The 27,865-nt window shown below is 39.1% G+C and overlaps 1 protein-coding gene across 2 annotated transcripts in view; it reads right to left on the minus strand.

Moving 5' to 3' along the window:
- Positions 1 to 3,009: 3,009 nt before the first annotated feature.
- Positions 3,010 to 27,865, minus strand: part of LOC149319093 (exosome complex exonuclease RRP44-like) — a 34,553-nt gene continuing 9,697 nt past the window's right edge. For both annotated transcript variants that reach the window (XM_089511103.1, XM_089511104.1), the window contains 15 exons: positions 25,996 to 26,109; positions 25,767 to 25,904; positions 25,134 to 25,280; positions 22,680 to 22,796; positions 20,402 to 20,503; positions 19,648 to 19,712; positions 19,042 to 19,126; positions 16,872 to 16,999; positions 14,449 to 14,535; positions 10,722 to 10,878; positions 9,995 to 10,209; positions 8,215 to 8,383; positions 7,270 to 7,428; positions 5,379 to 5,501; positions 3,010 to 3,611 (listed from right to left, as the gene is read on the minus strand). In XM_089511103.1, coding sequence (XP_089367229.1) covers positions 3,534 to 3,611; positions 5,379 to 5,501; positions 7,270 to 7,428; positions 8,215 to 8,383; positions 9,995 to 10,209; positions 10,722 to 10,878; positions 14,449 to 14,535; positions 16,872 to 16,999; positions 19,042 to 19,126; positions 19,648 to 19,712; positions 20,402 to 20,503; positions 22,680 to 22,796; positions 25,134 to 25,280; positions 25,767 to 25,904; positions 25,996 to 26,109 — 1,884 coding nt within the window. In that variant the 3' untranslated portion in view covers positions 3,010 to 3,533. The remainder of the gene's footprint in view (positions 3,612 to 5,378; positions 5,502 to 7,269; positions 7,429 to 8,214; positions 8,384 to 9,994; positions 10,210 to 10,721; positions 10,879 to 14,448; positions 14,536 to 16,871; positions 17,000 to 19,041; positions 19,127 to 19,647; positions 19,713 to 20,401; positions 20,504 to 22,679; positions 22,797 to 25,133; positions 25,281 to 25,766; positions 25,905 to 25,995; positions 26,110 to 27,865) is intronic.

Here is a 27,865-nt window from a genome sequence, read left to right on the forward strand (position 1 = left end):
AACCACCTATTTTAATTATGCAATGAAATAAAGGTTTTTCACAACTGGGTTGAGTGCTGTCTCTTTATGACCCATCTGACAGTAATCAGGTGTTGGGGTGAGCTGGTGATCTGTTTTATGAAACTTACTATAAAGGTGCTGAAGACTTTTGTAGAGTAAGCTGGCAGTTGATGGTTTCTGAAATACAGGGGGACTGAAAAGAATTTGTTTTTGCCTACTAACCATGTCTGTCACTTTCACACCTACAGTGTCACTGTACTAGTGGATATTTATTTCTATACTATGCATTACGCAAAGGAGGAGATCCAGTGTAGTTTGTAGTTATACAAATCATAGGGATTACACTAATGCATGATTTTTTTTCTACAATCCTGTTGGATTTATGCATAACCATTCTGGATGAGATGCTAATATGACCAATAATTACAAGTTATTAGCCTTTTACTCCATCCTAGCTGAACATGATGGGGGGTTGCAGTTCTACGTAAATAGGGAACATTTTCAGTTTTCTGGAATGATGTCAATTTAAGCTGAGTGTGTGTTTAATATGCAATAACTAAAATCGCCAACTCAGTACTCTTCTTTGCCCCCTTAAACCTTCTTACATCATGTCTTCAGTTCATCTGAGGAAGCAGATTGTAATCCGTGAAAGCCCAAATTAAAATGAATCGGTTAAGTCTTAAAAGCAAGATTACTGCCCTCCCCTTTTTGATGTTTGCCTGAGTCTGAGACAGTGTGACTTGCATGAGGTCACTCAGTGGGTTTCCATGATTGACTGGGGATTTGAATCCTGATCTCAAGTCACAGTCTTGTTATGTAATGAATTTTGTGCGTTTTTTTTTTTTTTAATTTTAAGAGTAGCCTGTTGGCTATAAAGCAGAAACCAAACTGGATACTGTGGCAATACCTTTATCAAAGACCCGACTGAAAGGTACAAAACACATCACAGCTAACATTCAGAGTGTACAGAATGAACAGGTATTGTGTCATTTTAATGTGGTTGTTTGTTTTAAATGTTGAAAACTATTTTGAATCCTGTGCAAGGATATAAATAAATCAGGCAAAGACAGTACAGTACCAACAATCCATACAGTTTCTCCTGATGAAAAAGGCTGTTAGCAGTAATGTCATTTGTGCCTTTGGTTTGGCCTAATTACAGGGTTGCCCCATTTTGAACTAATAATAATAGGATTTATTTAAATCTTTAACTACCTGAAGTCTGTGCTTCAAGCTCTCTCCTTTCCACCTGATTCACTCCCGAGATGGTAAGAGTTCTTCCACCTCCATGAAGTGCAAAGAATGAGTAAAAAGGTAAGGAAATTACTCTTCTTCCTTTTCCTCTCATTCTTAACAGTAATAGTGTATTTGTGGGAGAGTAGACAGCACCTTACACTTCATGTGGAGGGGAGGAAGGAAAGAGACTCATCCTGCCTGCTTCAGCATGCCAAAATTTAGTTTGAGAGCTACTGTTGCTTCAGGAGCAAAATGGGAGGAAAGGTTGAGGCTATACATAACACAAGCAACTCGAAGTCTCCTAACTCAACTGCTGATCTGTTTCTGACTCTTCTCGTCGATGGCAGGAGAGGCTGGCACTTGTTAAGAGGGCACTAGCAAAGGAGCAGTTACTAAAGAGCTGAGGTCCACCTGCTCACCCTCCTCACTCTAAGTAGTTGTCACAGTAAACCTCCAGACCTTTTATAGCACACTGTAATGACTAGGGTGGGTTACAGACCGCCGAAATGCGGCGGTCTGCTGCCGCCGCCGGTTGCTGCGTCTGGGAACTGCAGCAGCCAAAGGGCGCAGTTCCCGGACGCAGCAAAGGAGCGTGAAAATCACGCTCCTTCTTGCAGCCTGGAAGAGACGCCGCAAGGCGCTAGTCGCGGCGTCACTTCTGGGGCACGACGTGCGGACGCAGAGCGTCCGCTACGTCAATATGGTGGCGGCCGTGTGGAATGGCCGCTGCAATTTGTTATGGACTCTGTTTTTCAAGGACGTCCCTTATGGCGGTGTGTAATGCGCCTAGGCCTCCAATCATTTGAGGACTTCTTTAGGCAGTAAAGGGTTAAGCTGGGGGGATGTATATGCAAATAGTGACATCACAGTTTACAGAAGGCTCACTTGGCCAATCAGTGAGCAGGATCAAGGGTTTTTCTGGAAGCTTCCATCAGAAGGGGATATAAGGCCTCTGAGTCCAAGTGAGTTGGGAAACTGACAGTGGTTTGGAGAGAGTGTCAGAGATGGAGAGGAACAGTTCGAGACTGAGTCTTAGGAGTTAGTGGGTTTTGAAGTAGGAATATATCAGGGTAGAATGTTTAGGTTTTTTTTATTATGTTTATGATAGCTTATATAAATATTCTATAATTACAAATATTGAACCTGCAAGACCCTTAAGATCTTGCATGAATTATATCTTTTGGTTCTATTTTGTTACTTAAAATAATTCCTTAGAAAGTATCAGCTACTTGACACTCCTTGACACGCGTCTTATCTCGGTTGATGCTTGAGTAGATCAGTCCCAGTATTTGTTAAGGGAAATCCATTATATCATTAAATCACTGGGTGATTTGAGGAAATTTAAGGGTCTGCTAGGACTAAGGACCAAGACAGGGCTGTTGTTTGGCTGCTTGGACCATAGGAGATCATCACACACATAATTGTGCCACACCACAATGTTTGAAAACCACTGAGCTAAGCTTTAACTTGATATTAGGGGTATTGGGCAGAATCCTTTTGTGAAGTCAGGGGGGATCTATTTTTTATTCACTACACAGAATAGCTCTTGTCATCCTATGACTGGATACAGATGATAAGTAGTGGTTGTCCATAACATACATGGTCACTAAATTTCCCCAACTAAAGCAAATACTAAGATTTGTATAATGCAGAAACATCATTTAACATATGGACACTTAATGACTGACTGTAGCCCTGTAAAATTTTAGTATAAATACTACATCCACTTGAGTTGCTCCTTTTTTCCTTTCTTTAGCATTGTGCAAGCTCAAAGACTTTCTGGTTTATATATTTTTATTTTTATATACATTATCACTATTTCATAATAACAGTGACATGTGCTATTTTTCCCTTCAATAAAAGTAGACAAATAGGACAGGAAGGGATAGATGTACAGGAGTAAACATCAGAAACAGACCTTTACTGCAGCCTAGAAATAAAGCAGGTCCTAACTCTGAAATCTTACGATTTCTAAGGTACAGAGCAGTTCTAACTGTCAAAGCTTAAATACAGACTATCTTGCATTAGGAAAATGTTCCATATTGAAACTTCATTTTTTCTGCTTCTGTAGGCAGAACCAAGGATTCCCAAAAGATCGGCTTCTTTTTGTCACTGGGGCCTTTAATACAATACATGAATAGCATTTAAAAATTGCATTGTATCAGAATAAAAATGTTTGGACATGGGTACAAATCACAATTAACAAATTTCTGTAGGAATTTTTAAAATTGTATAAAAGGTCATACATGCTTTTCAAACATAACTGAACAGTTGAAAATGTATTAATTGCTAAAATGAAACTATTCCCCTAGCTTCTTCTTCTTCTTTTCTGGTTCACATTTACTGCTTTGTTGGCTCGGAACACTAATACCTGGTACCTAACAGAGAAAGAAAAATGGAGGACTCAAAAGACTGTCACAATTTATCAACCAACATCAAAACATACATATTTCAAAATCCCAGCTCTCAAGCTGTTCTTTGAGCTTCAAGGAAGAGGACCAAGATTCATTTATAATTTATTGAAAAAATGTAATTTTTACTTGTTTAAAAAGAACAATCATTAATCTAAAACGAGCACCCTGACAGACTCTAAGCCTGGGACTTACAGCTTTCCAGATGTTGCTGGACTGCAATTTTCATTATTCTTCATTGGTTATGGTGGCTAAGAAATATGGGAACTGCAGTCCAACAACACCTGGGGAGCCATATGTCCCGAACCATTGCTCTCAACATGGAGAGTGGGATGGCACAATGTGCCCGTTATGTAGCCCTCTGGGTTTGGTGTATTCACAGCAAAAAAAATCTGCAGAGAAAAGGACTTGAGGTTTCCATGATAGACCAAGCTGTGTTACAAGGTACAGCTCATAAGGCACCCTTTGCACACTCTACACACACAGGTCTCTGATTCGCAAAATAATGAAGTGAATCAATACATATTGCGAACTGCACAATCCAACACTTTCCACACAGACATCAGATGAAATTACTTAACTGTTCCTGACAGGAATCTTATATAGGATGCAAAGTATTTCTAAGGAGGTACATACTATATGTAAAGTCGAAGGCTTTCATGGCCGGCATCCATAGTTTTTTGTGGGTTTTTCAGGCTATGTGGCCATGTTCCAGAAAAGTTTCTTCCTGATGTTTCACCAGCCACAGATGCTGGCGAAATGTCAGGAAGAAACTTTTCTGAAACATGGCCACATAGCCCGAAAAACCCACAAAAACTGTACATACTATACATTGCAGGAACCATTCCTAAATACAGATGTACTCAACACATATTCCATCCTCCATTGTGACAGACACAGTTGGTTTTAATTTACACTGAAGCATGTGTTTCTTTTAAGCCCCCTTTTCATGCCAGTGGTATCAGATGGTTTACAGTGAAGCTCTTTCTGATGTCAAGTTAACATGAAAAGCCTGAGGTCACATGGGAGCAGCCTATGTGACAGTTCCTTTGATAAGACTACCCCAGCCAGAAAATGAAGCAACACCACAATTTTTTCACATGGGGCTTCCAGTTCCTCCTATCTCCCTTGCTGTGTGAGAAGGGTGAGCTAATAGATACAGAAAAGGAAGGAACTCAACCTGCAAACATGACATGGTTCTCTACAAATGTGACATATACAGTGGGACCTTCCCTTACCCAGGAGATCCGTTCTGGGTCTCCCCACAATAAGGGGAATTCCGTGTATACCCGCATCCCATTGCAAACAATGGTGTGTGTGCATGTGGAGTGCACACCATTTGTTTCATTGTTGTGCGGCTTCAGCGTAAACTGGAAGCCACATATAGTGCACCCGCGTAATACAAGCAATTTCTCCACTGGGGCAATTCTTCCCAGTGAAAATGATTAAGACTCAATCTTACTTTAGAACTTATTAATCTATACATAAACGTAAAACTTGCTCCACTGGACAACTTTCATTAGGCTCTTCCACAAAACTGCTAATTGTTCATGTCATCTTCTCCACTCTTCTAAAAATTACCATTCTATTCTCTCAGAAATTTTATGGATAACACATTTGGGAAATTATGTTGCAGGAATTTCAAACACTACTTTAGGATTTACTTAAAACCATTACTGTGTTTGAACTTCATGCTGCCATATGATTTTCAAACTACTGTTATCAGCAACCTACCGTTGGCTCTACCAAGGCCATGCGTATTTTCTGGTGTTGGACATTGGAAGCGTCTAACATGATGTTCACTGTTACTTTGTCAAACGTATGGAAAGTTGTGCCTTCCACAGTAAGAGATGGTATCTACAAAATGAACACCACATTTTTAAAAATCAAAACAGTATCACTTAACCAAGGTGTATTTCCCCCCCTAATTTATATTAAGCACTCATTGAAGTCAGAAGCACATCTGAATATTTAGGGATCTCAAGATTTATCTTTTAAGAAACAGGCAAAGTATACCAAACAACCCAGCTGTGTGCATGTATGTGTATGTAATATATATATACTATTCTAATGATTGGGCCTCCAGTCATTGGAAGACTTCTGTCAGGTAATAAGAGTAAGCTGGGAGGGAGGCACATGTAAATAAGTAATGACATCACAGCTGACAGAAGGCTCACTTGACAAATCAGTGAGCAGCAGTGAGAGTTTCTTCCAGAAGCTTCTAAGAGAAATAGCCTCTGAGACCAGGTGACAATTGGAGAGTGACAGTTAGAGAGGCAGAGAGAGAGAGAGTCTTCAGCAGTTAGTGGTTTCCACAGTGAGAATTCGAGATGGGAATGTCTCCCTTGAGTTAGTCTTACAGGTTAGGAAAACTGTAGTGTTGTGCCTATAGCAAGGCGGCATAATTCAGGCAGATGGTCTATGCTTGTTTTTTGTTTGTTTTTATTTATATACCGCTATTCCAAAGATCATAGCGGTGAACAGCAAGTAAGCTAATTAGCAAGTAAGCTAATTTGCCCCCAACAGTCTGGGTACTCATTTTAGCGACCTCGGAAGGATGCAAGCCTGAGTCGAGCTTGGGCCCTTTTGCTGGTCTTGAACTCGCAACCTTGTGGTTTTGAGTGAATGGCTGCAGTACAGGCATTTAACCACTGCGCCCCAGGGCTCCTTTTGCTAAGCTAAGATCTGTCACTATATTTCAAAGCCATCAAGGCCAGCATATTACATCAATATATCAGTTAGGTGACATTGTAGTAGATTAGAACATTCAGGCCTTATTTATTATTTTTCTGGTTGCTTGCATGAAATGAATACTTTTAGAATTATACATATTGTACCTGCACGGCCCTTAGGGTCTTGAATGATTTATATCTTTTTGTTATGTTTTGTTTAAGTATAATAAATACTTCCTTAAAAGTATCTGCTACTTCTACACTCCTTTACACATGTCCCAGCTCGGTTGATGCTTGAGAAGATTAGCAAGAAGTAGAACTAGAAGTCCTTAACAAGTCCCAGTGTATGTGAAGGGAAATCCAATACGAATTCACTGTGTGGTGGCAGCGTGATTCGAGGCTCTCCAGAGGTCATCTTCAACTCAGAAAGAAGTAGGAACATAGACCAGGAGACTCAGGGAGAAGCTAAGGATCTGCTGGGACTAAGAGCCAAGGCAGACCTGCTGTTTGGCTGCTTAGACTGCAAGGGGATCATCACAAGTATATATTTATATATATTCATTTATATAAGATTAGGGTCAGCAGAACAAGGATGCTTTAACTCCAGCCAAAGCAATCTGACTTATCTCCTTTCAGACAGTTTAATCCTTCAAAATACAAGGGCTGAATAATACCCATAAAACATATACACATACTTGAAATCTGTTTTTATCAAAACAATCTCAAGTTAAAAAGGTTTTACATTTGGAGAATTTGAAACAGAGATCAGTGGAGGAAAGCTGTTTCTAAATAACGCTTCTGGGTTTTGCTCTCCCAAAGTTTTATACTGTATTGCCATTTCAAGTATACTGGATTAGACTGCATGAAACTAAAAGAGCAAACTTGTAAGACACATTTTGCACAGTTCAATTTCCAAATAAAAGGAGTCTAAAACCCAAATCAAAATGTTTTACCTCGTCGTTGTACAGCAGTGTTGGTTTTGGCTTATCCTTTTCTTCAAAGAAGACAGTGCCTTCTAAACCATATTTGGGAATTAGAACCACAATGGCATTCTTCCTTACAAACAGAATATACGCTTCTTCATTCACCACATCCTTGCTTTTGAAAAACAACTGAGAAGAAAAACAAAGAAACCCATAACAAGTTCTGTTCACTTAAATCCTGGAAATAAAGAAGCTTCCTCACCCACACAATCATGCAAATCATGTGAAGACAGACATACCGTACAATCTAGCCACAGTTCATGCCTGAAATAAACAAAGGCTTCACTCTTCCCTACTGGATCATGAGAAAAGCAGATAACTTGCATTGGATTGTGCTCTATGTTCTTAAAATACAACTGGTCCCCAAACCTCTTGGGGTTCAATAAATAAACAGAACCAACCAAGAATCAAAATCTTGAGTTCCCCAGTTGTTTATAGTGGTATATTTATATTTATGTGGGGAAGGAGGGGGCAGAGAAATAAGAGGGAGGAAAGGGTTGTGTTATGTATGTAAAAAAAATGTATTCATGCTATGAAATGCTTTGATATTCCTGATGACCAGTCTGTAAGAACCTGTTTGCTGGACAACAGCTGAAGCTACGCAGATCAGATTAATTTGATTGGAGACAACTGAAGGCTCCATCTAAGCTGTTGTGAGCTTTCCAGAGAAGATATAAACTTGGGGGGCAGGGATTAACTTCATTTATACCCTTATCCCCTGGCTCAAGGAGTCCCCCAAGGCAGTTAAAAATAAAACTGCACATTAGAACAGTAAAACTGTGCAATTCTACAGAGCTAAATAAATAAATAAATAAATAAATAAATAATATTCTAAACATAGCATGATGAACAACTAAAAATCCATGTGTTCCTCAGTTTGCATATGATTGCTGGAACCAAAAGACAACCATTCACCTGTGTGTGGAAGGTAACAGAAGCTCTCTGTGCATACTGAGCCATTTTATGCCTATAATTGAGGTTGTTACACAGTTCTGCCAATTTATGTTTATCTGTGAGGTCAGGGTATGTACTGTCTGCTCCAATAGCCACAGCCAGCAGTCGATGCACTATAATATCAGCATATCTGCAAGGGAGAAAAAAACAAACAAAGAAAAAATGTGCCACTGATAAATAAGATCCCATTCTAACCCCTAACACCCCCCCCCCCCCGCACTCTGCAGCTATATTTTGGTATCTTTTCAGTATCTGTCATTTATTGAATACAAAGAACAGAGGAAGAAATGAGATGCATAGGTGGGGACCTGAAAAAGTTTAAAATTGTTTAAAGGTGTTAAAATTGATTTTACATGTATACTGTCCTGAGATGTTGTTCTAAGATACAGAGTGGAATATCATTATTAAAAAAAAATGTAATAAATGTTGCAGTAGCCCCCCCCCCCCTCCCCCCGCGAGAAATGCCCATTCAGAAATCATGGGGTGAATGCCTTGACTGGATGATGGCAACATCTTTCCTTCCCCATCCTTTTACAATCTTTCTCCATTGTGCTATATGTTGAATACCTGCAGCAACCTAAAGGAGGTGATGCTGGAGAATGAGAAACAGAAAAGATGTTCTTCCTCATACCACAGACATTTTATAGGCCTGTGGAACTTAAAAGTTTTATATAGCTTTTAACTACATGCCCACTTCATTCCAAATATTTTTATTTGTTCCTGGACAAATAAGAAAATCTAAATCATTCAGATTTTGCAAGAAGTATAGGAAGACATATGAAGACATACGAAGTAAGAAAAAAGTAGGTATATCAATCAGATTTATATACTTCAGCGTAACATCAGAACGTGAGGTGTTCACAGCAACTTTAACAGTTGTCACTCCAGATGGAATTTGGTGGAATGTGATAGGTGTGTTGCTGTGAAGGCCCATAAAAAAGCTGGAAATATTCTGATCAAGGGAAGTTCCCACCAGTTCTTCCAATGGAAATTCTGGGGAATGGGCTCTAATGAAAGCTTCTCCTTTGCAAACTGAAGACAAGGTTCTACTCATACAAAATGACAAGAATGTTGTAATACGAAGGTTTGTACATAAGACAATCTGCAGTATTACAAAGCAGTAATTCCTGGGCATCCTGTAGACATATACAATGCTCAAATCCAAGATATACTTTTGCATAAAGTGGGTACTGTCATATTTGTAAAAGGAATATACTGAGAAGCCATTGCTTGTGATAGCAGATTATGAAAAAACAACAGTATTTTCAATATTAATTTAAACTTTATATCCAGATATGTTGTTTGTCTACTCTTTAAAACTGTGACTGAATGAGAGTGTTTGTCCACACAGTACACTTTATTTTACTTAGCACACAATCTGTGGCTTCCATTCTCATTTCATCCCTACTTCTTTTGCTCTGGTAGTATAGGGCACAGCAGACTACCTCCTCTGTTTAGTTTAGGGTATATTCACAGTTTTGCTGGTAAGAAATTCAATTTTTTAAAATTTTAAAATGTCACAGATATGTCAAATAATATAATTTTTATTGCTAAAGCAGTTAAGTAAGTTTAGGTTTGATATAAAGATAAGTACTGGATATTTATCAGTCTTTCCCAAAATGTGTGATTCTTGAAATAAACAGATCTTTTTCCCAAAGTTTTATATCACTAGACAGCTGTCAGACTATCTTTTTAAGAGGTTACATATATATTTTTATTTTGAAATTTTTCTGAACAGTACCTTCTGATTGGTGAAGTAAAATGTGTATAAATAGGTGATGCTAAACCATAGTGATGAAAGTCATTGTCCATGCCTGAGCAAAAATAAACAGCTTGCATCATGCAGCGGGTAGCCAAAATACGTAACAGGGTGTTCAAGTATGGGAAAGACAGGGATTCTGCACGATCTAGGGAATCAGCCAGAGCTTTTGCAGAGTCAGTTTTGATTTCCAAACCCTGTAAGAGAAAATATCTTAGAAGTTTACCATAGTTTACATATGCATTACTAAGTATATGCTGATACAATCCAGAATGCAAAGTATGATGTACTTTGAGCTCTTCAGAGGACATGTGGTATTTCAAAAGTTATAAATCAGCTGCAAAGTACAAAATACACCTTAGGTATTCCCCAGAGATTTAAGAGAGTCTGTGCAGCATCTCTTTGAGTTCAAAGACTAGGTGAAGAAATTAAGAGATGATTATTCTCTGCATCAAATGAACCTATTTAGACATTGCAAGAGGGCCAAAATTCAGAAATCCTGCATATACATGGAAATACCTTCCACGGAACAAAGAAAGGCAAACCCCTTTATTAATCTAGAGGACACAATATTCAGGAGCAGAACTGAGTGGGGACAGACAGACTATACAGGCTTGAAAGGAATCAATGCATGTGTGAAATACCATGAGGTAGTCCAATAAGCAATCAATTCTTTTATCTCTTTCGGTTCTGAATACCAAGAACTTGCCTTAGACTTTGCTGCCTTCACAAGGATGTCATAATTAGAAGGTGGTGGAGCTGGATGCTTTCTCAGCAAGGCATGCTCTGAGAATTCATCATAGATCTTTTGTGCTACAGAAATATTAGCAAGCAACATGAACTCTTCAACCATGGAGTTTGTTTCCCTGTCAACAAAAACATTACACTTTTACCAAGAGGGAGAGAAAGTGTACATCTGGTACACTTGTTCTCTGCAAAAATAAGAACTTCATTTCAGATGACCTTCATCAAGAACACTCATGCAAATTATACATGAGATTAAAACAATTCTTTTGGTTCCCATTGTCGCTGCAATTTCAAAGTCTCTAAAAATGTTCATGTTCATCTCCCAATGTGCTAAAGCAGGGGTTCCCAACCTTTTTGACTCACAGAGACCTTAAAATCCATTTCTATGTCGGAACCCTTAAGAGGCCTACCCTATGTCTTACAAGTTAATGATTTTTAGGACTTGTGTTACTTTTTGTTTCTTATACTTTAATTTCATTCAATTTTTATTTCTTTCATTTTCCTGGAGTGGCTGCAGAACACCTGGGAAGAGTATGTGAAGCCCTAAGGGCTCCTCGCAGCACAGGTTGCGAACTGCTGTTCTAGAGGACAGCCTGATTTATCAGCTCACTTTTCAGACTATTACTTGTTCTTTTCAAACACTGTTTTGTGATTTACTTCAGCACATCTCTCAAATATTCACAGATACAGGAAAATAAAGTTTAGAGACTCATAATGACTGCATCTATACTTAATTTCTATTTATATCCATCCAATCTGTGATGTTAATGGCATCTGAAGAAACAGTACTTTTCATTCACCATTGCAGAACCAAGTTTATGGAGTTTTGGTGATTAATTCACTCCAAATTGACCTTATGGGATCAATATTACTGGAGATTATCATACGGTGTAAGGATGGATCGCTCTCATCCTTAGCCCATCCTTATGTTTGCGCTTATCCTGTCGTTCTCCCATCAGTGACCCTGCCGTTGTATTAACTGGCATTTCCGCTAATACACCATGACTGGGCCATGCCACTTCAGTGATGGGAGAAGGACGGGATAAACGGACAATTTTATCATGATCAAGGAATAAGGACAGACATCATCTGATAATCTTTGCGTAGTCGCACCATAAGGACAGTGTAAGGACAGGAGGGATCCATCTTTTCCATGTGTGATAATCTCTATTATTAGATCAATCAAACAGTAAGTCTTTCTGAATGCAAGTAGCAGCAGTTCAGTATACAAATTACTGGCTACAATGACTTCTGCACTGCTCTTGTATAGTGGGCCATGGGCGGTGGTGGTGGGCAAAATATACCTTAGGGATGGCATAGAGTCCTCTAAGACTGTTTTTGTGGACCTGACAAGAGGAGGACAGACTACCTCATTTGGAAATGTCCAAAAAGTACTTTCTCCGTCATGTCCAGTTGTTTTTTGTTTTGTTTTGTTTCTGTGTGGCTTCTGGAAAGTTGCTCTCCCTCTGAAAGATCAGATTCATAGCTTGGGGGTGCTCTTGGACCTAGCGCTGCTCCTGGAAAGCCAGGTGCCTGTAGTGGCCTGGAGTGACTTTGCCAAGCTTCAACTGGTGTGCCATCTGCACCCTTTCTTCGGGAAGAAAAATCTGGCCATGGTTCTGTTGGGATGTAGAGTCCATAGTAAAATGTACAATGTGGGACTTAATAGCAACAGGCCGGCCATTCACCAACCAGGGGTCATCAGCCAATCAAGCGCTGGCTGGGAGGAATTTGAACATTCCCTTGACGGTTGGTTTTGGCAGTTGGCTGTGGATTCCGTTAGTTGACTTTGTGGCTTTCTCTGTTTGATGGATGGTGGACTGTGTAGATGTTTGTAGATAGCTCTGTACATATTGGAACTTCTTCTAAGAATAAAAGCCTCATCTGAGAGACCTTTGTCTACAGGGTTCTCTTCAGTTATTCTGGAAGGGGAGAGGTGTTTCTCCAGGTCACAAGCTGCTGCCTACAGATTTGAAGGTGGTGATCCTGGCACCAAACGTAGCCATGATACCTCATCACATACTGTGCTACAAAACGATAACAAGGGATATGGGCCCAGTGTGCACCTCAGGATCTGCCTGGGCATCTAAGTGAGTAGCTGTTTTGTGAGCAGTTATCCAGAAGAGCAGCTAAAACTGTCTGAGGGCCGGAAAGCAAAGAGTTAACAGAAAACACAAAGTTAAGGCGCTGAGCTGCCAGCCATTTTCATATATTCAGCAGATAGTGAGAGCTGTGGAAGGCTGTCAAGGCTGAGCATTTGTTTGTTTTGTTGTCGGCATGGATTTCATGAAGTTCCCAAAGTTAAATGACTCCAATTACAGCCTATGGGCTGTCTATGCCAAGGCAGTCCTAATAAGAGAAGGACTCTGGGATGTAATTGAAGAAGGTTTAACTGTCAAAAATGCTGAAGAAGATAGAAGAGCCAGAGCTACATTATGTCTCACTCTGGAGCCCAGTCAGTTAGACCATGTAAGGGATAAGGTATCTGCCAAGGAGTTTTGGAATGCACTGAGAGAAGTACATCAATCTGACTCTGCACTGTCAAAAATGCTCTAGAGCAAGAGATTGTATGCTTGTAAGATGCAAAAGGGACAGTCTCCAGAAGAACATCTGTCCACCATGCGACATATGTTTGTAGAGGCAGAATCAAGAGGAATAAAACTTCCAAAAGAACAAAAAGCATATATTATGCTGGGCAGTTTATCGAGTGACTTTGATCACATATTGTACAGCCTGCAGAGGGTGCCAGAGAGCCAGCTCACAATGGACTTGGTGTCCACACGTGTCTTGGAAGAATGCCAGCGACAGCGGTTTGAGAAAGGCATTCAGAGACAGCAACATGCCGAACCAAGGTCAGTCGGAAGCAGTTCAACAAACTGAGTGTAGCTGTCTGTAAAGCCAAGCATTTCTACAACTACGGAGAGACAGGCCACTTCAGGAGGAACCAGGGACATAGCCAGGATTTTGGGAAGGGGGGGGGGGGGTCCAGACTAAGTGCCACCATTATAATGGGGCTTAGGTGCGGCGGCGCAGCAGCACACTCCATTCATTTTTTCTAATGGAAGGGGGGGTCCGGACCCCAAGAACCCCCCCCCCTTGGCTACATCCCTGGAGGAACTGCAAGAAGCCACCTGCTGCCAGAAAGAAGAAACAGAACTGGACTCCTGGGAACAGGAAGAGAGTTGTTTCGGCAGTGAAGGACAGTGACTGTCAGGCCCATCAAGCAGTCAATTATCAGTGGATGATTGACAGTGGTGCGACCCACCATTTGGTGAACCAGAGGTCTTTGTTGAAGGACAGGAAGCCCTCATGTGTAGACTCTGTGGGTTTGGCTGATGGAGGTTCAAGCCAAATAAGAGACATGGAGACTGTGTATTTTCCTGGGTTTGCCAAGGACTTTGAGAATGTGTTGTGTGCTCCCCAGTTATAAAATTGTCTGGTCAGCATGTCCTCACTGACTACAGACAGATATGCCCTACATTTTGAGGATGACTGTGTTATGTTGAATTTACAGATAGAAAAACACTATCTAATAAGATAAAATGCTATTTGTTAGGATTAGTGTAGCCAATATTTAATGGGCACATCTACAAATTGTTAGAATGCAGTTCATAAAATTCAAATAAAGAGTTACATGATTCTGGAAAGTAGGCAGCTGCATCTTTGTTTGGGGAATTTTTAAAACGTACTTGAGTTCCTTTGTCTGTAAATCGATAGGATCATGAGTTTCACTATCCATGTGGAAACGAACTTCAGGCGAAGCCAGTGTTAAAGCCCTAGAAAATAACACATATTAACATAATAAACATTTTATAGTACCTATTTTGAAAAGTGCAAATATTGAAATATATAGCCTATATCCTATAGACTTTATCCCAAGATATATGTTTGTACTATTGTATCAGTAATTTCTGGGTCTCCTTTCTTCATGGAATTAGCTAAGGAACTCTAGATCATCTACTAGGAAAGTGTGAGCTATCCAGAACGTTTGAGAGCATGTTCAATGGCCAGCACAGGACAACAGCCTAGAGTCACCTACTTGTATTACTTGACCCAGGTATACATCAAATATTCAGGTTCCTGTTGCACACTGCAGAAAATAACTGGAAATAGTAGACAAGCTATTGTCTAAAAAGCTATTTAGTTAGCACTGAGCTTCTTAACCCTAAGAAACTCAAGGAACTTTAGAACAGTCATTACATTTCAACATCCCAACCCACCAGAATCCACGACAATTCCATTTTGTTGTAGACAACTGGCAAGTTAATGCATTTCATTTATTAATACTTAGACCAAAGGCCATTCACAGACAAAGTGTTAAAATACAATACAACATGTAAGAGCAGCATACATGCTAATGAATGCAGAAATGTAACTGGCTGAACAAATCATAGGTCTTAAGACCACACCTTATTTATTGTGTGATGTCATGCGTTTGTATATAAAAATGTTGCTTGGTTCATTGTGCATAAGACAAGTAGTTTGTTTTTTGCAGGGGGAGGGGGAGAATGGAGTCTTGAAGTCAATGCTGACTGGTGAAATGTTTGAGATTTGTATGAGGCAGCTGGTGAATGACAGCCAAGAGTTCAGTTTGAATGGAGAGGGAGATTAGCCAAAAGTATGAGAAGAGCACAGCACAAATAAGTGTTTGAGAGGGGTCTGAGTTAGACTAGGGTTGCAGTGAAAGACAGGAGTTTCAGTTGAGTAATTGGTAAGAGTCTGATTTAGAATGAGGAGAGAATGTGGTGTTTTATATGTAATATATGTTGAGTATCTCTTATCCGGAATTCCAAAATACTCTAAAATCCAAAACTTTTTGAGTGACGTACCTGTACTGTATTTGCAAGTCTAGAGAGACATTAGGATCTGTGAAATGGTGGCAGGTGTGGATTCATACCAAGCACTACACTTGGATTCCCAGTATTTCACAATCCTCCGTCTCTCTCCAGCCTCATTATGTATGTACAAATACAGATACAGTATTCCAAAATCCAAAACACTTCTGTCTTGAGCATTTTGGATAAGGGATACTCAACCTGTATATAAATAATCTGAAGTTTCATGTTTTTATACATTTCTGGCCTCAAATTGCTAATATTGAGCTTTGTTTCAGAGAAGGTGGAAAAGTGATGTCCTATTGGGGAATAAAAGTAGTATAAATGCTTAAGTATAGGAACTTAAAGGTAATTTAGACTTGGAGCTACACAAGAGGAGCAGGAGGAAGTGCTTAAATGTAGCAGATGTGGGGATAAGGGAAAGCGCTTACACTGGGTGTTTCAATTGAACATAGTGGTAGGCTTCATATTTGGTGTGTTAAGATGAAAGACCATCACATCTGGGAACAACGGTGAGATTGCCTGAGAGGAATCCTCACAGTTGATGGCACTCATGTGATTGCTGAGTTGAAAACTTATTATTTGTTGTATACAGTGGCGGGATAGAGTGGAACCTTCACATTAAGGGTGAAAACTCTATAACTGGTGGGCAGTGGGGAATATAAACTGAAAGCATCCACAGTTGACACTTAGGAAGCTGGCAAGGAGCTGGCTCTCGAGTTTCTGTTTCTCTTGACAAGCCGAACAATTAATCCAGGATACATTTTATGGTTATGTGGTTTGCTGAGGGGAAAAAAATACAGAGTACCATGTCTCTGTTGAGTTGGCATGTCAAAATTAACAGATCATATCTAGTTTGATTAGCCCAAGAGTGGGTAATGTGTGGCCCTCCAGATATTGCTGGATTGCAAATTCCATCACCCTTCTCACCACTAGCTATACTAGCTATACAAGATGAAGCCCAACTTTTGGTGGGCCACACAATTCCTTCACCTGATTTAGGTATTTCTGCTGAAAGCAGGCAGCACAAATCAACACACTGCTTGTCCATAAGCTAGAACTCCTCCAGAGCCTACAGTTCAGCCTACCACTCCAGAGTCCTACTGTGTTTTTTAAACAGACCCACACTGAAAACTAAATCACATTTGTTGTTCTTTGTTCTCTCTATGTACATTAGGAAGATTCATACTGGCAAATATTAGCTGTCCCAAGTGGATCATAGTGAATCTGTAGAATGAAAGGTCATGCACAGCATTATATGCAACAGGAACTATTACCCATTATCTATTCGACGCTTCTTAAGAATTTTGGCTAGTTTATTTAATCCACGCAGGCTACAAGTAATGTCATCATTCATGCTGGCAGAATCTATTCTCATTTGTGCCTCAGCATATGTAAGGGAAGCCTTCAAAAGAAAAAAAAAAGGTTATGAGAAGCAGTAAATGTAAGGTATGTTTTTGCCAAGAAGCTTCTGCAGATTTGCACAACAAACCTTTACTGATTTGCAGCACATGATCTACAATACAATATGCTCTTTGCTTAAGATTTTGATCTTGCTTTCTTGCTATTCTGTTTTTATGGAAGTATTTGACTAAAACAAATCTGAAGTGCTTCTTTTGTATTTTAGCTTGAAGATCCTCCTCTTTCAACAGAAAAGTTTTAAAAGGACTGAATTTTAGGGCTCCAAACTAATGGAACAGGTAACTTAAGATATTTTAATTAGCTTATTCAGTTACATGAGCATAACCACCATGATTAATTTATTTACTAAACAGAGCATGAAATAGAGATCTAAATAATTCAAACCTAAGAAAAATATTTCTCACACTGATTGTATACAATTATTTGATTGCAGACTTTTAACTATCATTCTGATTCTCCACATACTGTATTATGACTGTAGACACAAAAGGAGGAATCTTCTGGCCCCCATCACTAGCCCATTGTCTTCAAGCATTAGCAAATGTAAGCACTGCAGGCAAGCTTCTCAGTAATTGCCCATATGCTACCCATGTCTTCTGGAGTGGAGGTAGGTAAAAATGGAGGAAAAATAAACCTAGAATTATTTTTAAGTCTCTGTGTGGGGAAAAATATAGTGTGATGGGACCTTCTCTCACACCTTAGTTTACCTTTACCTGTTATCTACAGAAGGCTCCTAGTCACTGACACATGCCCTGTTTTTATCTTATTAACACTATTTTGAAGTGTGTAAGAGCCAGTGTCCTAAGTATCCCCAAACCAGTTTCATGTTTTAGGTAGCATGCTTGCCTTTGTTTGGAGTCAGCCCTCCATATTTGTGGCTTTCACTTTGGCAGCTTTAATTATTCACAGATTAACATATTCTCTCTAGGAATCTCTAGATCATCTATGGCCAACTTCCACCAGAAGTTGTGCTGGAGGAATTAGAGATTTCTAGAGAGAACACTTCTCTAGGGATTCGTAGGTCCTCCAGCACAATGTCATAGTCAGCGTATGGCAGATGTTGACCCTAGCATTGTGCTGGAAGATCTAGAGATTCCTAAACAGGTATTCTCTCAGGTTAAATAATAGTGGTTTTTTATTTGTGTTTTTTCCACTTTCAGAGGGTCCTGCATCCCTAATCCCAGTGAATGTAGAAGGCCCACTGTAGTTTACAGAAATCACTCAGAAAGAGAGATCTATTGTAAAAAAAATCAACAGTACTTTTATTAAATAACATTAAGAAAGAAAGTATCTAATGTAGGTTACTTCAAACCTAGTGTGGTTACCTTAACAATTGCAAGCTTTTAAATACTCTTCCCACCCCCTCTCAGTAGTAATACCCACCAGACCTGTGTAGTTTAAATGAATCACAGTCCCCTCTGGACTAACTGAACAGTACTCCCTCTCCTGTCAAAATCCTCATCTGATCTTAACTGAAAACTCTCTCTCTCTCTCCAGCCTCAGATATACACTCCCTCCCTGGAAGCTTCCTCCCAGTCTTCCTGAATTTTAATTGACTGACAGGAAACCAGGTCTATCAAGAAACTCTGTCACATATGGTTTCATTGTTCCTGACTCTATGTGATGATAATTTTATTGACTTGCTGACTCACTGATATGCAGTCTCTTTTTAGAGCAATCAAAAGTTCAAAATGCATTTACAGTTGTCCCTCCATATTCACTAGGGTTAGGGGAACAAGACCCCCGTGAATATGGAAAAATCGCAAATAACAAAAACACTGTTTTTACCTGAGAGGACACCTCTCTAGGAATCTCTAGGTCCTCCAGTGCAACTCTGTGGTCAATGTCCAACATACACTGACCATAGAATGGCACTGGAGTTGCTACAAATGGTCTTTCAGTGCAACTTTTAGTTAAAGTTGACCACAGAGTTGCACTGGAGGACCTAGACAGTCCTAGAGAGAACATATTAATGAGATCCGTGAATAATCAAATCCGCAAATATGGAGGGATGACTGTACTTACCTTGGAATTAATGACACTTTTGGTAAATCGTGTGCTCAGTATTTCCGCATTGTGAGTCAGTTCCCAAATGCATGAAAATGCAAGCCTAGGAAAAGAGAAGTTACTGATGAAACATGAACAAGTATTTTTAGTTGGCTTGACTTTTAAGGTGCAATCCCCTGCTCCCAGTTTCCAGAGGTACCTTCTTCTCATTAAAGCTATATATATCACACACCATCCCATTCAACAGGATCTACAACCTCCAAAAACAGATTGCTGTAGAAACAAGGGGAGGGCAAGAAAAGCCCCATTTCTGCATTTCTTCACAGAAGAGAAGTTGGAATCAAAGGAAATGTCTTGGGCCTGTTACAGACTGCCAAAATAAAGCTGCTTCGGGTCTCTTTCGAAGTATGCTATTTAAATGATGCATGGGTCCTAAGAGTCCGGAGGTCACACCAAAGCCACACTCCATTCCTAAGCACTGGAGTGCAGCTTTGGTGCATCTTCCGAATACTTAGGATGCATGCATCATTTAAATAGCATACCTCCAAAGAGACCCGAAGCAGCTTTATTTTGGCAGTCTGTAACAGGCCTTGGCTACCTAAGTTATTTAATATGTATAATTACCTGTCAACGTTGGATCTCAACGAACATAAGTTAGAACTAAGTAGCTCTGGAACCATATCAATCCTCTGTAAGAAACAGAACAAATGCACACATTAATGTCAATTGTATTTCTTTATATATAGTCTCATACTGTAAATCGTTGATTAGATTAAGGATGACTTCTTAACAGAAGACTATGTTTTTCCTAATATCGTTCCTAATTCTTTAGCTATGTTGAGTTTTGGAAATTTTTAGGTTTTGGCTTTAATAATAACTGAATTCCAGGTTCATGGGTACATTTCCATAACCAGAAACTGCCTACAAGTGGCTTTAAAGGGAAGCCGTTACAGTCTTAACAGCATTGTTATGGCCCAGCCAGTGAAATTCTAGAAGCCTGACACTCCCTCAGCTTCCCTAGCGCCAGCATGGTGTAGTGGTCTGAGTGTTGGACTATAACTCTGGAGATTGGGGTTTGAATTCTCACTCAATGGAAACTCAGTGGGTGACTTTGGGCAAGTCACATCTCTGCCTCAGAGGAAGGCAAGGGCAAACCCCTTCTGAATAGATTCTGGCAAGAAAACCGTATGACAGGTTTGCATTAGAGTCCCTATAAATCAGAAATAACTTGAAGGCACACAACAACAGCTTGTTGGATGGCAAGCATTATCTATTTCTCCAGTTCTAGCTATTTCAGAGTTGGAATGTATTTTAGGTCTGGAAAGAAATCAAAACAAATTGCAACAGAAAAAAGGGAACGAGAGATTGGAAATTTTACTTTTTCACACAAATACACGGTTGTCCCTCTTTTTGCGGATTCTTGATCCAAAGCATTTCCTGGTCGAATGAAATGGCTGACGTCTGCAATGTGTACACCAACCTAGTAAATAAATAGTTTATTCAGAATTTTCAAGTATATATTTTACAGAACTTCTTGCCACCTTAAGTGCTCTATCACATACTTTTATATTCTCATAGTAGTTACAGGTTATTTCCAAATTTCTATACAACTTAAAGCCATTAGAGCTCATTATTTTACATGTAACTTATACTTTTTGTGTCTGCAAAACTGTACACCTATGCAACTCCATGGACTTCACAATTAAATGTACCATATATACTAGTGTACAAGTTGGCCTCATGTATAAGTCGAGGGAAGGTTTTTAGGGCCAAAATCATGGCTTTTGCTATGACCCATGGATAAGTCAAGGGTAAAACTTAAGGACGTGTGTGATGATTCTCCTGTGGTCTAAACAGCCAAACAGCAGGTCTGCCTTGGCTCTTAGTCCCAGCAGATCCTTAGCTTCTCCCTGAGTCTCCTGGTCTAGGTTCCTACTCCTTGCGGAGTTGAAGATGACCTCTGGAGATCCTCGAATCACACTGCCACCACACAGTGAATTCGTATTGGATTTCCCTTCACATACACTGGAACTTGTTAAGGACTTCTAGTTCTACTTCTTGGTAATCTTCTCAAGCATCAACCGAGCTGGGACACATGTAAAGGAGTGTCAAAGTAGCAGATACTTTTAAGGAAGTATTTATTATACTTAAACAAAACAGAACAAAAAGATATAAATCATTCAAGACCCTAAGGGCCGTGCAGGTACAATATGTATAATTCTAAAAGTATTCATTTCATGCAAGCAACCAGAAAAATAATAAATAAGGCCTGAACGTTCTAATCTACTACAATGTCACCTAACTGATATACTGATGTATTATGCTGGCCTTGATGGCTTTGAAATATAGTGACAGGTCTTAGCTTAGCATAGACCATCTGCCTGAATTATGCCGCCTTGCTATAGGCACAACACTACAGTTTTCCTAACCTGTAAGACTAACTCAAGGGAGACATTCCCATCTCGAATTCTCACTGTGGAAACCACTAACTGCTGAAGACTCTAATCTGACACATTCTCACCTAACTCATATATGGATGTAATAAGCAGGCTTTGAAATATAGTTTTCCTAATCTTTAAAACTAATCTCTAATTCTCACTTTGGAAACCACTAACTGTTGAAGACTCTCTCTCTGCCTCTCTCACTCACTGTCACTCTCCAACTGTCACCTGGTCTCAGAGGCTTTTTCTCTTAGAAGCTTCCGGAAGAAACTCTCGCTCTTGCTCACTGATTTGTCAAGTGAACTTTCTGTCGGCTGTGATGTCATTACATACTTGCGTGTGCCTCCCTCCCAGCTTACTATTATTACCTGACAGAAATCTTCCAATGACTGAAGGCCCAGTCATTACATCATGTAACAAAGGATGTACATGGGAAAACACCACTTCCCTCCCTCCTTCTCCAGACCTCTCCTGAACACCTAGCACCACTTCTCTGGTGCTAGAGGAAAAGGCTTTAACATTATATTGAGAAGGAAAGGACTGGAGGGAAGTGGGGTGTTCTTTTGATAGGTAGAAAAGGTTTTAACATTGGATTGAAAAGGGAAGGAACTGGAGGGAAATGGAGTGTTTGTTTGGTGGGGAGAGAAGGTTTTAACATTGGATAGAGAAGGGAATTACTTCTTTCATACACGCTCCTGCCTGGGCAACTCTTTCAGAGATCACTGCCGAGGCACAGAGAGTGGGGCATTGGTGCTTCTTTCAGGACCTTTTTAGCAGTAATACCATATTGACCAGTATATACTGTAAGTCAACCCAAGATTTTAGGGTCAATTTTAGGGCATACATTTTTCAACTTATAGTTGAGTATATACGGTACTCGTATATAACATTTCACCCCATGTTTAAGGTTCCACAGAATCCCATTGTTGCAGGAGAAGAAACAGACAACACCTATTAATGCAAGGCAACAGCTGTACCATACAACTTGCCTTCAGCTGAACTTTGCATACAACTGGTTAAAAACTGCAGAATGTGAGCATGTAGTCACCAGCAAAAGCATCCATATGAGAAAAAAAAATTCTTGTTATAGGGTTACAAGTACTGTTTATCTAAGGTCCCTCCTCTACAAACTCAAAACAGAATACATAAGACTTAGGAGAGGATTTTAATATATAGATTAAAATGTATTATCAATGGCAATTTCAGAGAACTTACCTCCAGATTTCCATTTTCCAAGTCCCTGCAGTGCAATGCATCATCAATATCAGTACAGCCAGGAGGATCCACACTACACACACACAAATGCCTTAGGTCTTCTCTAAATTTCATGTCCTGAAAAATTTATTGGAAACAAATACACATAACAATTGAAAGAAATGTTGAACATAAAATTTGAACTCACACCTGAAATATATTTACTAAATATGTTAAACAAAATATCACCAGAAATTGAAAGAACATATTGGTAAATACTACTCTACTTGGTAACAATGGCAAGACTACTAATTGCCCAATACTAGAAGAAAAATGACAATACCGGACTTAGATTTATGGCTACAAAAACAAATGGATACAATAGAGATGGATAAACTCACAGCATAAGTACAGTGACAAAGCAGAAAGAGATTGGTATCCGATACTGCTATTTTGTAAATCGAGATGGTTATAAAGAAGGGGTCCATTTGTAAATTGAATGTATTTGAAATATAAGCACTTATTTTTGGTTAATTAAGGTTAGCACATTTAATGACGTTCAAATTTCAGATGAACGTTAAAAAAAAGTAACAGAATTATTGATACAAACAGACTATAAGGGAACAATAATCCCAAGGGCAGAATATGGAAAGAAGGAAGTTATTGGAAAAATATTACTGAAGGGGACTATGTACTACAAGAAGTATGTAATACTGACAACAAATTGTAGAATCGAGATTTTATGTTTCAAAAAGGAAAATAATAATAATAATAATCTACTACAGAAACCATTACGAAAGGAAGTTCAAACATTCTGGAAACTATAGCTTTTTTAAAGTAGAAAAACCTAATTATTAGGGTGAGTAAGTGTGACATCCCAAACGGATGGTCTGGCAAATATTTTTTTTAAAAAAATCTTGTAGCATTTTAAAATCTAACAAAAATATTTTGGCTCGTGTTTTGTTGAGCCATAGCCTATTTCTTAGAAGAGTAAAATATAGGTGCATGCAGCCTGAAGCAAAAGAGGTCCAACATGAGAACAGAAAGTATAGCACGCTGAAATGCAGAGCACAAATAAACACAAACTGCAACACAGTGGATTTAAGACAAGATTCAAGAAAGTGGAATTTGGCATTTTTATTGGAAGAATTATGGATTGCATTCTTCTGTCCCACAATATATAGATAGGGTCTCACTCCCTCTCTCTCATTCTACCTATCATGTGGCTCCCATCACTCAATCTTGGAAGCAGTTTAACAGCTCTCTCTGAAGATTCTAAACTGATTCAAGTGGTCAGATGTTATAATTTCTTCCTGCTATCTAAAAGATAGTGAAATTTATTTCTCTTTACTCAAGCCATCAACAGTTAGATTAATAAATAAATACATAAAATAACTAAAACCTAAAGTCATTATTGTTTGTTTGGGGTTTTTTGAGTAAATTTTTATTCTTTAGGAAGACAGATTTAAAATAGTCTGACCCATACTTTCATTAATCTCCTGACGAAAGCGGAACTCCAACAACTTTAACTTTCATACTTGCATATTTTTGTTTCCCTTTAAAAGAGTTAATACCCTGGGAAACTAAAATTGCCCCCCACGCATTTCAAATAGACAAACACTGGGGACAAATACACAGGATAAGTGGTGTATAGAAGGATAATTATTTCCTGAAATGAAACAAAATTCCTTTGTGCATTAATTCTGCAACAACAACAAAAACCCAGCAGTTGGTGATAGCTACACTCAGCTAAGCAGATATGTTAATTTCATAGGATAACCACAGTGAATATCTGTTTGTTTTCAACTGACTTCAACATGTATTTAATGTTTTCAATGTTTTTATTCATTGTTCATAATGGCTTGAGAAGTGAATTTATTTGAGAAGACAACTTATCCACGTCTATAAATAAGTATAATCATTGATGTGATCTTATTCACTATGTGAAAATCAAAATTAACTTTGACTCATTCTGCTTTACTCAAATTAAAAGCCTGTTAAGCAGTCCATGTAAAAAGAAGAATAAATGTTTTTGGGAAGCAAGGTTAAAAGACAGTTTAAAGTTTATCATCCTTATGACTGATCTGTCAGCATTTACTATTCAACTTACATCATTAATCTCTCTGTTGCACTGCAATATTCATTATATTGCAACATTGTTAGCAACACAACTTATGCTAATTTAGGGTATATCTGAATTGAATGATAGATCACTGGGTCATTTGGGGCACATTAAGAAGTCCCTGCCAATTTTTTTAACTAATAAAAATATTTCCTGCTCCAGCCAGTTTGAGTACTCAAAACCAATTTCTGGACTCAGAATTCTTTAATCTTAAAACATGCCTTCTGGATTAGGCTCCTGTTGGTGGATCTCAATTGTTCTAGTAAAAAAAACAAAGCAGTAGTTCCTAACAAGCCTGAAATATGCTCCTAGGCTAATTAGTTTTTTGCTTGTACATTACTTTCTTGTGGTACCTTGTCAGTAATGCTCCAGGGCATTTGAGGAAGGAAGCTAAGAACTGCTTGGGAGAATGGTTGGTGAGGGACATCATGTTCAAGCAACAGGACTTCAGTCTCAGTTTCTTTATCTCCAGCGGCTCCTAAATTCTTTACAAAATGACCCTGGACCAAAATACATCTGAATTAATATTTTGAAACAGAAATTACTTTGGAAAGAAGAATATTACAACTACTGGGAAAAAATAAACCAAAAAAACCTCACCTTGTTCAGGTTCCAACTTAAACATTCTAAATTGTGACTAAGCCCCACTAATTTCAATGGTTTGAATCTAACCTAGTAAGCACTTCTTCCAAACTACATAAGATTAGGCTATTTTGCTACCTCTAATTTGAATACAGCTAATTACTGTGGCTCTGGCTCTGAACTAGAATAAGCTCAGGTTCCATGATAAATGGAACCATAACAGCGGCAGATTAAAGCAATTTTAGAAAGATGACTGTTTCTGAGAAATGGCTGTGTAGACAACTCAAGGCCCACTACACCAGGAAAGTAGCTTACTTAAATCATTTTTGTTTTCTCCCACAACCACTTGATTATCAAGCTGATTTAGCTTCAGAGACAACAAAGCACATTCATTACAAACTTACATGAGGGTATCTTGAACTTCTAGGCCAACCATCAATGGCAACAATAATTCTTTGTCCTTCAAGTGTTGAAGCTTGCCTTGTTTCTATTCGAATCCGAGGAATTCTACGATCAGCTGGCGTAAATAAATGCCTCCTTGACTGAGAGAAAGCAGTGATGTCTTTTATTAAAATTAAGAATTAAAATTAAGAACACAATTAAATGAAACAAGTGTTCTATTGTTGTTCTTACCTCTTTAATTTGTGATTTAGAAAGCATTCCACAGTAAGGCCTCCAGTTTCTTTTTATAATGCCCACCACTCTGCCAGTAGGTCGCAGCATATTCTTGTTCACAGACGTCTTCAGCTAAGTTTAAGAATAATATAAATAACTGCATCTGAACCTTGACAACAAGGTAGCCTAACTTGTTCTGCTGTAGCGTCCCATGTAACAGGCTATATTATGACATCACTTGGGCATAAGCCTTGGATTACTTATGATTCAATCCAGAGCAAGACCTGCTGTATGTATATTTAATTCTACTAACTGTAAGATTTGCAATTTGCTGTAAATCAGGTATCTTAAGAATTTCTGCTTCCATCAGAAAAGAATTAAAATTAAAGCAAGTTTCTAGCATATATAACTGCAGAGATAACTTAAAGAGTGTGTCAGTGAAGAGATCCAGGACATCAATCCTGGAAGCCAGGTGGAGAGCATCTGGATAAAAATTAAAGGGAAGGGAAACAACAAGGATGTTATGGTGGGAGTCTACTACAGACCCCCAAGTCAGACGGAGGAATTGGATGATGCCTTTCTAGAACAGATGACCACACACTCAGAAAGGAGAGATGTAGTAGTGATGGGTGACTTCAACTACCCTGATATTTGTTGGAAGTCAAACTCAGCCAAATCCTCAAGGTCTAGTCAATTCCTCACTTGCCTTGGAGACAATTTCATGGTCCAAAAGGTGGAAGAGGTAACAAGGGGATCAGCTATTTTAGATCTGATCCTAACCAACAAGGATGGCTTGGTTGATGAGGTGCAAGTGGTGGGATCCTTAGGTGGAAGTGACCATGTTCTCCTGGAGTTTGTTATACAGTGGAAAGGAGAAGCCAGGCATAGTCAGACACGCATTCTAGACTTCAGGAGAGCGGATTTCAGTAAACTTAGAGAAATACTGGGGGTGATCCCATGGTCAGGAATACTAAAAGAGAAGGGAGTTCAAGATGGATGGGAGTTTCTCAAAAGGGAGATACTGAAGGCACAAATTAAAACAGTTCCAGTGAGAAAGAAAAATGGGAGGTGTCGCAAGAACCCAGGATGGATGACAAAGGAACTTTCAGCTGAGCTAAATTTTAAAAGGAACATGTATAAGAAATGGGAACATGGGGAAATCACCAAAGAGGAATTCAAAGAAATAGCTAGCATGTGTGGAGATAAGGTCAGAAAAGCTAAAGTGCAGAATGAACTCAGGCTTGCTAGAGAGGTTAAGAACAACAAAAAGGGCTTTTTTGGATATGTCCACAGCAAAAGGAAGAAGAAGGAAACGGTAGGACCACTGCATGGAGAAGATGGCAAAATGCTAACAGAAGACAGAGAAAAGGCAGAATTACTCAACACTTTCTTTGCCTCAGTCTTCTCAGAAAAGGCAAAGGGTGCTCAACCTGAGGATAATGGAGCAGAGGACAGAATAGGGGAATTTCAGCACAAAATAAGTAAAGAGATAGTAGAAGAATACCTTGTTAATCTAAATGAATTTAAGTCTCCAGGACCAGATGAGCTACATCCAAGGGTATTAAAAGAACTGGCAAATGTAATATCGGAGCCATTGGCAATAATCTTTGAAAACTCCTGGAGAACAGGAAAATTCCAGCAGACTGGAGGAGGGCAAACGTTGTCCCCGTCTTCAAAAAGGGGAAGAAAGAGGATCCCAACAATTATCGTCCAGTTAGTCTGACATCAATACCAGGAAAGATTCTAGAGCAGATCATTAAACAGAGAATCTGTGAACATCTAGAAGGCAATGCCATAATCACAAAAAGTCAACATGGGTTTCAGAGAAACAAGTCATGCCAGACAAATCTAATCTCTTTCTTTGATAAAATTACCAGCTTGGTAGATG

This window comes from Sceloporus occidentalis, unplaced genomic scaffold, assembly GCF_023333645.1.
Source record: "Sceloporus occidentalis isolate IW3139 unplaced genomic scaffold, rSceOcc1.0.p SCAF_2, whole genome shotgun sequence".
In the NCBI taxonomy this organism is placed as follows: domain Eukaryota; kingdom Metazoa; phylum Chordata; class Lepidosauria; order Squamata; family Phrynosomatidae; genus Sceloporus; species Sceloporus occidentalis.